Below are 13,762 nucleotides of genomic sequence, written 5' to 3'. Positions count from 1 at the left end.
AGCCAACTAACACAGGGGAGGATTAGGGTCTGTGGGGTTAGCGATTGGGCCTCTGGAAGGTATGATCGGGGGACAATAAACTGAATAATAGGGATCTTTGGGGTAGTGACGGGGTCTGTAGGGTGATGGGGAGCCTGTAGAGTGAATGATGGGGTATTGAGTGGCGAGTGACAGGATTCTGTAGGATTAATGATGGGGGCTGTGGGGCGAGTCTGTAGGGGGAGGGAAGGAGGTCTTTGAGGAATGGAAGAATCTATAGACGACTGATGAGGATCTGTGGGGTGATGGGGGCATCTGTGGGGTGGAAGAATGACTGGGGGTCTGTCTGTAGGGGTGCTGATGTGCTAGCTTGTAAGGTGAGGGGGCTTTGTGGTGTGACAGATGGAGGGTCTGTGAGATGAGTGGGAGTCACCTGTGGGGTTAGTAATGGGGTGTCAGTGGGGTGAGAGATTAGAGCTCCGTGGAGTCAGTGATGAGTGAGTCACTAGAGTGAGTGAAGTGATTAGGGGCCAATAAGCTGAATGATCCAGGGGTGGAGTCTGTTGGATGAGTAATGTGGCTCTGTGAGGTAAATGACATGAATATGCAGGGTTCACGATGGGGCCTGTGGGGTGAGTGATGGAGGATCTTTAGGGTTTGTGATGGGAAGTCTATAGGGTGGGTGTTGGTGGGGTCCATGTGGCAGCAATGCAGGGGGATCTGTGGGCTGAGTAATCAGGGCATGTGATGAGGGTCTATGGGGTGAGTGATGGAAGATCTGTGTTGGGGAGTGAGTGGAGTGAGCACAGAGCGATGTTACTGACTGAATTATATCTCCCCAAAATTCATGCTGAAGCCCTAACCCCTAATACTTCAGAATGTGACTGTATTTGAAAATAGGGCCTTTCAAGAGGTGATTAAATTAAAATGAGGTTGGTGAGCACGGGTCCCAATCCAATCTGGCTGGTGTCCCTATAAGAAGAGATTAGGACACCGACATGCACAGGCAGAGGGAAGACTGTGAGGACACGGCAAGAAGGTGACCATCTACAAGCCAAGGAGAGAGGCCTCAGGGGACACTAAACTGGTTGACACCTTGAACTTGGATTTTCCGCCTCTAGAACTGTGAGGACATAAATTTCTGTTGTTTAAGCCACCAGGTCTATGGCATTTTGTTACAGCAGTCTTAGAAAACTGACACAGATTTTGGTCCTGGGAAGTGGAGTGCTGCTGTAACAAATACCTAAAAATGTGGAAGTAGCTTTGGAACTGGGTAATGGGTAGAGGCTGAAAGAGTTTTGAGGTACATGTTAGAAAAAGCCTATGTTGCTGCTATGGTCTTAATATTTGTGTCCCTCCCACCTCCAATTCCTATGTTGAAACCTAATTCCCAGTGTAATGATATTAGGAGGTGGGGCCTTTTGGAGGTGATTAGGTCATTCCCTTATAAGGGATGAAGGGACCAGAGTTCTACCCTCCCACCATGTGAGGGTACAGAGGGAAGGGGCCATCTGTGAGGAGGCAGGCCCTCACTCGACACTGAATTTGCCAACATCTTGATTTTGGACTTCCCAGACCTCAGAACTGTGAGAAATAAATATCAGTTGCCCATAAGCTACGCAGTTTATGGTATTTTGTCAGAGCAGTCCAAACAACTAAGACAATTATCTTGAAGGCTACTGGTAGAAATATGGATGTTGAAGGTGCTTCTGGTGAGGCCTCAGAAGGAAATGAAGAATATGTTATTGGAAAATGGAGGGAAGGCAAAGAACTTGGTTAATTGTGTTCTAGTGTTTTGTGGAAGGTAGAACCTGTGGGAGGTGAACTTGGGAGATTTAGCTAAGGAGATTTCTAAGCAGCGTATTATGCGGCCTTTTCCTCTTTGCTGCTTCTAGTGGAATGCAAGAGGAGAGAGAGAAATTGAAAAAGAAATTGTCAGGCAGAAGGGAACTCGAATGTGAAGATAAAAAAATTCTCAGCCTATCCAATACCGCAAAAGCTGAGAATGTGTTCTGGTGAGAAGACAAAGGGTGTGGCTAAACAATCATGCCACAAAGAGATCATGGGTGTGACTCACTGACCTAATCAGCCATCTTGGCACAAGCCAGGAATAGAGATGGGTAATACCAGCAGGAACACGGCCAGCTGGGACTAAAGAGGACAGAGATGGGACAAAATGAAAGAAGACTGTAGGACTTCTGGGATTCAACAGGACACGACAACAGAGCTTTCTGGCTGTGAACATACATTATACTTCAAGAAAAAGGGAGAACGATCCCAAAGGTGGAGCTGTCTCCTCCTCAGTTCCAGAGGGCAGAGAGGCCTCCTCTGTTTCAGTGGGCCAGGCTGCCACCCAGGGCTCCGGGAGAGACACCACCTCTCCAGTGAACCAGGAAAGTGGGGCCCCCAATCTGGTGGGCCCAGAGGACAGAACATAGAGCCAAACCGGATTATTCTCAAGCCTTAAAAATCTAATAGAATTTGCCCTATTCGGTTTCAAACTTATTTGGAACCTGCGATCCCTGTTTTTTCTCCTGTGACAGGGTCTCGCTCTATCACGCAGGCTGGGGTGCACTGGTGAGATCAGGGCTCACTGCAGCCTCTACCTCCTGGGCTTAATCAATCCTCCCGCCTCAGCCTCCCAAGGAGCTGGGACTATAGGAGTGTACCACCATACCTGGCTAATTTTTTAGTTTTTTGTAGAGACGGGGTTTCACCATGTAGCCCAGGGTGGTCTCAAATACCTGGGCTCAAGTGACCCTCCCATCTCAGCCTCCCAAAATGCTGGGATTACATGCGTGAGTCACCATGCCTGGCCTGTGATCCCTTTCTTCTTTCTGATTTCTCCTTTTTGGAATGGAAATATCTATCTAGCTTATGCTTGTCCTACCACTGAATTTTGGAAGCAGATAATTTATCTGGTTTCACGGGTTCACAGCTAGAGAATTTTTGCATCAGGATGAATCATACCTCCAGTCTCATTTACACTTGATTTGGATGATATTTAGGTAAGACTTGGGACTTAAAGTTAATGCTAGACTCAGTTAAGTTTTCAGAGTGGCTTATGGCACAGTGACTTATGCCTATAATCCCAACACTTTGGGAGGCCGAGGTGGGCGGATCATCTGAGGCCAGGAGTTCAAGACCAGCCAGGTCAACATAGTGAAACTCTGTCTCTACTAAAAATACATAAATTAGTCAGGGGTGGTGGTGCACGCCTGTAATCCCAGCTACTTGGGAGGCTGAGGCAGGAGAATCAGTTGAACACAGGAGGCAGTGGTTGCAGTGACCTGAGATCGTGCCTTTGCACTGAACCTGGGCCACAGAGCAAGACTCTGTCTCCAAAAAAACAGAAGAGAGTTTTGGGCTGCTGGGATGGGGGTGAATGTATTTTGCATGCAAGGACATGAATTCTGGGAGGCCAGAGAGAACAGAATGTTATAGACTGAACTGTGTCTTCCCCAAATTCGTATGTTAAAGCCCTAACCCCCAATACCACAGAATGTGACTATATTTGGAGATAGGGACTTTAAAGGGGTGGTTAAGTTAAAATGGGGCTCATAGAGTGGGCCTAATCCAATACAAATGGTGCCCCCTGCCTTTTTCGAGACAGAGTCTCACTCTGTTGCCCAGACTGGAGTGCAGTAGTGCCATGATGTTGGCTCACTGCAACCTCCACTTCCCGGGTTCAAGTGATTCTCCTGCCTCAGCCTCCCAAGTAGCTGGGATTACAGGCATGTGCCACCATGCCAGGCTAATTTTTGTATTTTTAGTAGAGACGGGGTTTCACCATGTTGGCCAGGTTGGTCTCAAACTCCTGACCTCAGGTGATCCACTTGTGTCAGCCTCCCAAAGTGCTGGGATTATAGGCATGAGCCACTGTGCCTGACTGGTGCCCACCCCCTTCCGTCCCCCTTTTTTTTTTTTAAGACAGGGTCTCACCATGATCATGGCTCATTGCAGCCTACACCTCCCTAGCTCAGATGATTCTCCCATTGTGGCCTCATGATGCCCGGCTAATTTTTAAAAATTTTTTGTAGAGATGGGGTTTCACCATGTTGCCCAGGCTGGTCAAATGGTGTCCTCATAAAAGAAAATTTGGGCCAAGCATGGTAGTTCACACCTGTAGTCTCAGCTACTTGGGAGGCTGAGGTGGGAGGACCACTTGAGCCTAGGAGTTTGAGATCAGCTTCGGCAACATAGAGAGATGCCGTCTCTACAAAATATTGAAAAAACTTGCCGGGCATAATCCTGGCATTTTGGGAGGCCGAGGCGGGTAGATCACCTGAGGTTGGGAGTTCGCAACCAGTCTGACCAACATGGAGAAACCCCATCTCTACTAAAAATACAAAATCAGCCGGGCATGGTGGCGTATGCCTGTAATCCCAGCTACCCAGGAGGCTGAGGCAGGAGAATCGCTTGAACTCAGGAGGCGGAGGTTGTGAAGCCAAGATCGTGCCATTGCACTCTAGCCTGGGCAACAAGAGCAAAACTCCGTCCCCAAAAAACAAACAAACAAACAAAAAAAACAAAAACAAACAAAAAAAATTAGGCATAATGGCATGTGCCTGTTGTCCCAGTTACTTGGAAGGTTGAGGTGGGAGGATTGCTTGAGCCCAGGTGTTCCAGACCAGCCTGGGCAACATAGTGAGACTCCGTTGCTATAAAAAAAAAATAGCCGTGTTTGGTACTGCACACCTGTAGTCCCAGCTACTTAGGAGGCTGAGGCAGGAGGATCGCTGGAGCCTGGGAGGTAGAGGTTGCAGTGAACCATGATCACACCACTGCACTCCAGCCTGGCACAGAGTTAGGCTCTGTCTCAAAAAAAAAAATAAATAAATAAAATAAAAAAATAAATAAAGGAAATTTGGACACACAGAGACACCAGGGATGCTAGTTCATAGAGACCATGTGAGGACACAGTGAGAAGGTGGCCACCTGTAAGCTATGGACAGGGGCCTCAGGAGAAGTCAAACTTGCTGACACCTTGATCTTGGACTCCAGAACTATGAGAAAATAAATTTCTGTGGTTTAAGCCTAGTCTGTGGCATTTTGTTATGGTAGCTTGAGTTAAGACAAGGGGACTGTGGGGCCAGTGATAGGGTCTGTGTGGTGAGTTATGGGGTCTGGGAGGAGGGTCAGTGATAGGGGTTTGTGAGGTCAGAGATGGGAGGTCTATATGATGCTGATGGGGGTCTGGAATAAGTGAATGATGGTGGGATCTGTGGGGTCAGTCATAGGGCATCTCTGGGGTTAGTAATTAAGGATCTCTCAGTGTTAAGAGTCAAGGTCTTTTATTTCCTGATTTTAAAAATTGTCACCATCATAGACCTCCTGGCTTCTCTTGTATCTGTGTCCTAATGGCTCCCAGCAGTGCCTTCAAACAGCCCCTTTATTCCCCTTCTTGTGCCCACCCATGAGCCTGAGTGTGAAAGATCAATTAACTTTGTCCCTCCAAACTGTGGGAGCAGGACTAGACTCTTCTGGCAGGCGGAGAGCTCCTCCTCGGCCAGTGTTCGAGCCCGGTCCACCACTCCTCAGTTCTTCTTGCTCTTGGCTTTTGTGGCCTTGGCATCCAGCATGCTCTGGGCATGAGTGAGGTGCTTCACAGCATCAAGCACAAGGACTCCAGGCAGCACCAGCCACAGGGCATTCATGAAGACAAAGTAAAACCAGAAGTAGAGAGGGTGGCCCAGCTCCCCGTGCTGGAATCCATCACGGTGCTCCGTCAGGAAGTAGAGCACATCCCCATAGATCTGGCCTGTGGGCGGCAGGAGGGGAAAGAGAAGCCCCAGTGAGGAAGGTAACAGTTTCCCCAATTCTCTATTCCAAGGCACTTTCCAAGTCATCATTCAAGGTCTCAGAGTTAAGTATTCTGAAATCATAGAGCTGAAAATCCGAGAAATCAGAAAAGTGAGATTCCAGACACCAGAGAGCTAAGAATTTCAGAACTCAGGAAAGCTCACAACTTCAGATTTAAGGAAGTTCAAAATCCTCGAATCCAAGACAGCTTAGGATTCTGGGACTAAAGATAACTCCTATCTCTAGAACTAAAGAAAGCTAACAATTTAATAACACAAGATGACTGAGGCTGGGAACAGTGGCACACGCCTGTAATCCCAGTACTTAGGGAGGCCAAGCCAGGAGGATTGCTTGAGCTCAGGAGCTTGAGACCAGCCTGGGCAACATGGCGAAACCCCATCTCTACTAAAAATACAAAAATTAGCCAGGCACGGTGGCACATGCCTGTAGTCCCAGCTACTCAGGAGACTGAGGCAGGAAGATCGCTTGAGCCTGGGAGGTGGAAGTTGCAGTGAGCCCATAGCACTCTGGCCTGGGTGACAGAGCCAGACCCTATTTTAAAAAAAGATGACTGAATCTTACATGAAGGGATCTCAGAGTCCTGATCCTGGAGGTTCCAGGGGCTTCTTACCACCCTGGGCCACCTCATGTAACCTTCACAAGAGACTCTGTGATGGAGAAGGAGGAGGAGGAAGAAAAATGAACCCTCCCCACCTGAGAGTACAGGCTCAGAGAAGGGCATGGCTGTTCCAGAGCCTCAGGAGGTTTGTCATTCAGTCTGACTCACCCCTGGAAGGGCACCATTGAGATCCCACCCACAGGCATGCACCTGTGTCTGTGGATTCCCATCAACCCCTCTAGTGCCCAGTGCCCCTCTAGTGCCCTCTCCTTACCCACAGAGACCACAAGCTGTAGAACGAAGCGGAGAGGATGCTGGCGGAGAAAGGCGATCACCACCCACAGGCTGAGTGGTCCCCACAAGCAAGCTGTGATGGTTTCCATGCACACTGTGAAGTTGTCAGCCCTGCAGGAGAAAGCATGAGGGGACACTGGCATCGGCTTGCTCTTCCTACAGGTTACCCCATTAGGGTAACTTACCACCCCACCAAAACCAATGCCAGTCTCCACTGACAGAGGCAAACACTTACAGGATGTATCGGCTGTCTCCCTTGGCATACTCTTTCCCTGAAGAAAAGAAGAGAGAGACATGAAGAATAAAGGCAGGGAAAGGAACACACATTTGTGACAGCTGGGGGTCCCTGCAAGAAGACAGACTTCATAACCTTCCCATGCGTCTGCTTCCTCATCTGTGAAATGGGGTAACTGTTTGGATTCTAGTGGTTTATTTATCTAAAACAAGGTAATATGTGTAAAGCCTGACACAAAACAGTGTGGCTGTGATTGGTACTCAAGAAATGTGTGTGGCATAAAAGGAGGCAAGTGTAGATAATGGAGTGAGTGAAGTAGCCAATGAGAGAGAGAGAATGTAGGTGAACAGAGGAGTGAATAAAAGAGTGAGCAGAGAATCAGTAAGAAAAAGACTGCCGGGTGGCTCACGGCTGTAATCCCAACACTTTGGGAGGCTGAGGCAGGAAGATGGCTTGCATTAAGGAGTTCAAGACCAGTCTGAACAATATAGTGAGACCCCCATCTCTACAAAACATACAAAAATTAGCTGGACGTGGTGGCACGTGCCTACAGTCCCAGGCTGCAGTGGGAGGATGTCTTGAGCCCAGGAGGTTAAGGCTGCAGTGAGCTATGATAGCACCATGGTGCTCAGCCTGGACAACAGGGTGAGACCCTGTCTCAGAAAAAAAAAAAAAAAAAAAAGAAAGAAAAAGACCATCCAATATAAAAACAGGCAGAAGACTTGAATAGGTTCTTCACAAAGAGAATTTCTAAATGGCCAATAAGTATATGAAAGATGTTCCAACTTCCATTAGTCACTAAGGAAAAGCAAATTAAAACCATAATGAGATAGCACTCACATCTACTGGAATGATTGAAATTTAAGAAACATCTGACCAGCCAGGTGCAGTGGCTCATGCCTGTAATCTTTTTTTTTTTTTTTTTTTTTTTTTGAGATGGAGTCTCACATGTCGCCCAGGCTAGAGTGCAGTGGCGCGATCTCAGCTCACCACAACCTCCACCTCCTGGGTCCAAGCAATTCTCCTGCCTCAGCATCCTGAGTAGCTGGGATTACAGGCACCTGCCACCATGCTGGGCTAATTTTTGGATTTTTAGTGGAGATGGGATTTCACTATGTTGGCCAGGCTGGTCTCAAACTCCTGACTTCAGGCGATCTGCCCGTCTTTGCCTCCCAAAGGGCTGGGATTACAGGCATGAGCCACTGCACCCAGCCTTGTTTATAATGGCAGAAGATTGAGGGAAAATGCCCATCAATACCAGACAAGTCAAGTAACTGTATAATGTCCATGCTTCAAAAGTTCTTTATGAAATCATGAGGAGTGACCTCATTGAAAAAAGCAGCCAGGTGTGGTGGCTCACGCTTGTAATCCTAGCACTTTGGGAGGCTGAGGTGGGCAGATCACTTGATGCCAGGAGTTGGAGAACAGCCTGGGCAACAAAGTGAGACCCCGTCTCTTAAAAAAAAAGTTGTTAAAAAAAATAACTTGGTGGGGCCAAGGCGGGCGGATCATGAGGTCAGGACGATGGAGACCACCCTGGCTAATGTGGTGAAACCCCGTCTTTACTAAAAATACAAAAAATTAGCTGGGCATGGTGGTGTGCGCCTGTAGTCCCAGCTACTTGGGAGGCTGAGGCAGGAGAATGGCATGAACCCAGGAGTCAGAGCTTGCAGTGAGCAGAGAGTGCACCACTGCACTCCAGCCTGGGCGACAGAGCGAGACTCTGTTTCAAAAAAAAAAAAGACATATATATAGCACGTTACCATTTGTGTAAAATGGGGAAAGTGCAAATAATGATAATAATAATAATAGTGAACAGTTACATGGCAACCACTGTTTGCCAAACACTGTTCTAAGTACCTTACATATATTACTATTATCCCCCTTTTACAATTGAGCAAATTGAGACTTATGTGTATAAATAAACTGAAAAGAAACATAAACAACTATCAACAGTGCCTAACAGTATTTGGGGACACTTGGTGGATAGAAAGCAGATTTTCACTGCAAATCTCTTTAAATGTTTTTTTGACCCATGTGAATATATATGCAACAAAAAAGTTAAATAATGCTGGGCACAGTGGTGCGCACCTGTCATCCCAGAATGTTGGGAGGCTGAGGTGGAAGGATTGCTTGAGCCCAGGAGTTAAAGAACAGCCTGAGCAACATAACAAGACCCTGTCTCTCCAAAAATGAAAATATTAGCCAGGCATAGAGGTGTGCACTTATAGTATAGTCCCAGCTACTGCAGAGGCTGAGGCAAGACAATAGCTTGAGCCCAGGAGTTAGAGGCTGCAGTGAGAAATCATCATGCCACTGCACTCCAGCCTGGGCAACACAGCAAGACCTTGTCTCAAAAATAAGTTATCTACCAGTTTTGGAGGAGAAGGGCAAAAAAAAAAAAAAAAAGAAGAAGAATACAAGAATATATAATAATTTTTTTTTTTTTAAGACAAAGTCTCACTCTGTTGCCCAGGCTGGAGTGCAATGGCACGGTCTTGGCTCACTGCAACCTCTGCCTCCCAGGTTCAAGCAATTCTCCTGATTCAGCCTCCCAAGTAGCTGGGACTACAGGCGTGTGCCACCACACCCGGCTAATTTTTGTATTTTTAGTAGAGATGGGGTTCACCATCTTGGCCTGGCTGGTCTTGAACTCCTGACCTCGTGATCTGCCTGCCTCGGCCTCCCAAAGTGCTGGGATTACAGGCGTGAGCCACCGTGCCTGGCTAATTTTTGTATTTTTAATAGAGATGGGGTTTTGCCATGTTGACCAGGCTGGTCTCAAATTCCTGACCTCAAGTGATCCGCCCGCCTCCGCCTCCCAAAGTGCTGGGATTATAAGCGTGAGCCACCATGCCCAGCCTATAATAAATTGTTTTTTTTTTTTTTTTTTTTTTTTTTTTTTTTTTTTTTTGAGACGGAGTCTCGCTCTGCCGCCCGGGCTGGAGTGCAGTGGCCGAGATCCGGCTCACTGCAAGCTCCGCCTCCCGGGTTCACGCCATTCTCCTGCCTCAGCCTCCCGAGTAGCTGGGACTACAGGCGCCGCCACCTCGCCCGGCTAGTTTTTTGTATTTTTTGGTAGAGACGGGGTTTCACCGTGTTAGCCAGGATGGTCTCGATCTCCTGACCTCGTGATCCGCCCGTCTCGGCCTCCCAAAGTGCTGGGATTACAGGCTTGAGCCACCGCGCCCGGCAATAAATTGTTTAAAAGGTTAAATAAAAATTTAAAATAAATCAATGGAAGAAGAATAGGTGGATAGGTAAACATGCAAGCCAATCCCTGCCCAGCAAATCCCATCCCACAGCACATGAAAAAACTCAAGACTCACAGAGTTGAGATAAGAAGGCTTGGTCTCCAAGCAGGTCCTCATAGTAGAGAATGAACCAGCCCTCGATCACCAGGTGAATGAACCCACACACTGCAAACCAGCACAGGGACAGTCGCCGCCAAGTCCCCAGTGGGACAACCGCAGCACGACCCGACAACAGCCATGTGGTCACGACTAAGACCCCTGTGACAGAGAAGAGGCCAGCCAGTATATGCCAGGTGGGGTGGTCATTAGGTACAAAGTTGTCCAGTCTTAGGTGCTGAGGCCAGTATGGGTGCAACGGGCCCGCATTGGTAGTCATGTCTTTGTGGGCTGATGGCTGCATGTGGATAGGCAGGAAGTTGAAGGGAAAAAAAAAAAAAAAAACAGGGAACAGAAACACCTGGACAAATAGAAAGCACAGAATGAGATAATAAAATCTAATTCAAATAGTTTACTATCATAAGAAATGTAAATGGACCGGCCGGGCGCGGTGGCTCAAGCCTGTAATCCCAGCACTTTGGGAGGCCGAGGCGGGCGGATCACAAGGTCAGGAGATCGAGACCACAGTGAAACCCCGTCTCTACTAAAAATACAAAAAATTAGCCGGGCGCAGTGGCGGGCGCCTGTAGTCCCAGCTACTCAGGAGGCTGAGGCAGGAGAATGGCGGGAACCCGGGAGGCGGAGCTTGCAGTGAGCCGAGATCGCGCCACTGCACTCCAGCCTGGGCAACAGCCTGAGACTCCGTCTCAAAAAAAAAAAAAAAAAAAAAAAGAAATGTAAATGGACCGAATTTACCAGTTAACAGACAGGACTGTAACACTTCTAATTACATTCCGTTTTGTTTTGTTTTGTTTTCAGATGGAGTCTTGCTCTGTCTCCCAGGCTGGAGTGTAGTGGTACAACCTCGGCTCACTGCAACCTCTGCCTCCTGGGTTCAAACGATTCTCCTGCCTCAGCCTCCCGAGTAGCTGGGACTACAGGTGCCTGCCACCACGCCTGGCTAATTTTTTTGTATTTTTAGTAGAGACGGGGTTTCACCGTGTTAGCCAGGATGGTCTCGATCTCTTGATCTCGTGATCCACCCGCCTGGGCCTTCCAAAGTGCTGGGATTACAGGTGTGAACCACCGCGCCCGGCCTACATTTTGTTTTAAGACCATGACTAAAGGCCAGGCACTGTGGCTGGTAATTCCAGTGTTTTGGGAGGCTGATGCAGGAGCAGCACCTGAAGCCAGGAATTCAAGTCCAGCCTGGGCAACTTAGCGTAACTCTTCTCTCTAAAAAAATAAAATCAGTCGGGTGTGGTGACAAACGCCTGTAGTCCCAGCTAGTAGGTAGGCTGAGGCAGGATCGCTTTGAGCCCAGGACTTCAAGGCTGGAGTGAGCAGTGACCACATCACTGCACTCCAGCCTGAGACTCTGCCTCTAAAAAAGAAGGCCCGGCGTGGTGGCTCACGCCTGTAATCACAGCACTTTGGGAGGCCAAGACGAGTGGCTCACTGGAGCTCAGGAGTTCAAGACCAGCCTGGGCAACATGGCGAAACCCCATCTCTACTAAAAATACAAAAATTAGCCGGGTGTGGTGGCGTGTGCCTGTAGTTACAGCTATTCAGGAGGCTGAGGCAGGAGAATCGCTTGAACCTGGGAGGCGGAGGTTGCAGTGAGCCGAGATCAGGCCACTGCACTCCAGCCTGGGCGACAGAGCAAGACTCTGTATCAAAATAAAAAAGAAAAGAAAAAGAACATAACTGAAATATAAGGCCACAGAAAGACTGAAAGCTTGTTCCAGCCCTCTAGGAGTCATATTATGATGTGGTAGAAACAGTCCCGGTCTCAGCCCTCGGGGTCAAAGTCTGGTGGGAGGCACATGGGAACAACACCTGATCCCAGCTCTCCCTGGTCAGTCTGGCGAGGGATATACAGGACCAGTCCTGGTGTCTTCATTCAAGGGTCACAAACTGCTCACGACCACCAAACCCAGTCCTGTGCTCCGGGGTCACGGTTTGGTAAGAGACACAGGAACCAGGCGAGGTCCCGTTGCACAGGTCAGCGTCTTGCACCGTTCAACAAAAAGCTATTCCCTCCCCGACGCAGTTCTGAAAACTGAGGCTGGGGGACAGAGGAAAGAAAACGAATCAGAGCTACAACCCTCGGTGCCAGCGTTTGGAAAGCCAGAGCCTCCCCGCGAGAGCATGCAACGCCGTCAACCTGCACGGAAGAGACGGATTTGGAAAGGGCGGTGTCTGGCGTGCAGCGCTAGAACGGAACACAAAGCCCGAACCAGAACCCTCCAATCCCGCTGCCCAATGAGAAGGCGGATCTTCTGTCGTCCGGACAACCGTGCGGTAGCTGGGGGTCTAGCTCAGGCGCCAGAGGGCGGTGGGGGGGTGGGGAGGGTGGCAAACGGTCTCGCGCTGGCACGCCAAGGGCTGGCCGCGTAGCCGGGGAGAGCTAGGGGAGGGAGCAGGGGGCCGGGTGGAGGGCACTCACCCAGCCGCGCGATGGCAGCGGCCTCCGACACGGGCTCCGGGACCTCTCTAGGCTGGCTCTCGCGCTCTGTCACTTCCCCAGTTCGGGTTCATCCCCTCTTGGGTTCTCTTGCCTGACGGAGCGGGCCAATGGTGAAGCGAAGAAGACGGCCCATGCCGCTCCCAACCAATGGGCACTCTCTGTGTGCCGCTGGCCCCGCCCCCACGCGTGGCGCCATTTTCACCTGAGTCAGGTTTGGGGTGGAGACTGGGGCGGGCCAAGGTTAGTGGGCGTTTTGGATCCGTAGCCACTTTGCATCGAGTCCTGGCTTCAATTTCCTCATTCCCTTATCAGTCGATCAAAACAGGGACTCATTAAGGTGTGTATCCTCTTCTTCCGCTGGTGAAATTAGCGTTGCGTTGCATCCTTTCACCTCCGCCCTTTTCTAAGTAGAGTAACCCTCAGCATGATGCAAAGAAACTGTTACAGGAAGATCACATGCTATACACTGCAACCACCCCCTCCCCAGCTCTTCAGTGCTCAGAACTCCTCAGTCCTAATAGCAGCGGTCATTCTCTCTTCTCCCGACCTCAGGTCAGAAGAATGCATCAGAACCCAGGCCTCTCAGTCCTACTGACCAATTGGCATGAAGACCCTCAATCTCCGTGTGCCAGTTCTAAAAAGCCAATCAAACGCCTAACCACTAGTGGGTCCCCAGATGGAGCAATCAATCAGAATCCAGACCCATCCCAGACCTCCCATCCAATTAGAACCCACAACCCTCAGTCCTAAGGACAAATAGGCACCAACCCTTCATCTCTCTTGCTTTCTCTCCTCTGTGTCCCACTCAGAGCAACCAATCAGAATGGGGATCCTTCAGTTTTCCAGCCAATCAGGCCTCCCCCACATCCAACTATGCAATCTGTCCCTGCCCTAATCAAACCAAGCAGGACCAGGATCCTGCCATCTTCAGGCTCTTCATCTAATCAAACAATCATAAACTAACCATGAACCAATCACAGTCTGCTCTCTCTTCATGGTTTCCAGCTTCCAAA

General features: G+C 49.1%; 2 protein-coding genes across 3 annotated transcripts in view; both read right to left on the bottom strand.

Annotated features, from left to right (window-relative positions):
* The window catches only part of WDR13 (WD repeat domain 13), an 84,337-nt gene that overhangs the window by 70,398 nt on the left and 177 nt on the right, over positions 1–13,762 (bottom strand). The gene's annotated exons all lie outside the window — the stretch shown is intronic.
* Positions 5,260–13,615, bottom strand: EBP (EBP cholestenol delta-isomerase). 2 transcript variants are annotated; one of them, XM_050775711.1, is made up of 6 exons: positions 12,729–13,615; positions 12,119–12,347; positions 10,259–10,441; positions 6,930–6,966; positions 6,675–6,805; positions 5,260–5,740 (listed from the first exon to the last, which is right to left on the bottom strand). In XM_050775711.1, exons 2-6 carry the CDS (start codon positions 12,180–12,182, stop codon positions 5,517–5,519), a joined length of 639 nt encoding a protein of 212 aa, XP_050631668.1. In that variant the 5' UTR covers positions 12,183–12,347; positions 12,729–13,615; the 3' UTR covers positions 5,260–5,516. The 2 variants fall into 2 exon arrangements, with proteins under 2 accessions (XP_050631668.1, XP_050631667.1); XM_050775710.1 differs by lacking the exon at positions 12,119–12,347 and having other exon boundaries at positions 10,259–10,640.

This window comes from Macaca thibetana, chromosome X (assembly GCF_024542745.1).
Source record: "Macaca thibetana thibetana isolate TM-01 chromosome X, ASM2454274v1, whole genome shotgun sequence".
Taxonomy (NCBI): Eukaryota; Metazoa; Chordata; class Mammalia; order Primates; family Cercopithecidae; genus Macaca; species Macaca thibetana.
The sequence above is the reverse complement of the archived record's forward strand: the minus strand, read 5'-3'. Positions and strand labels throughout refer to the sequence as shown.

Bases quoted from the DNA above. Each gene is read 5' to 3' on its own strand.
- EBP (XM_050775710.1), bottom strand. From the start codon at position 10,583: ATGCAGCCATCAGCCCACAAAGACATGACTACCAATGCGGGCCCGTTG. The intron at 6,967-10,258 runs GTGAGTCTTGAG...TCTTTTCTTCAG, and splicing joins AGCCTTCTTATCTCAACTCT to GGAAAGAGTATGCCAAGGGA. The intron at 5,741-6,674 runs GTAAGGAGAGGG...TGCCGCCCACAG, and splicing joins ACAGCTTGTGGTCTCTGTGG to GCCAGATCTATGGGGATGTG.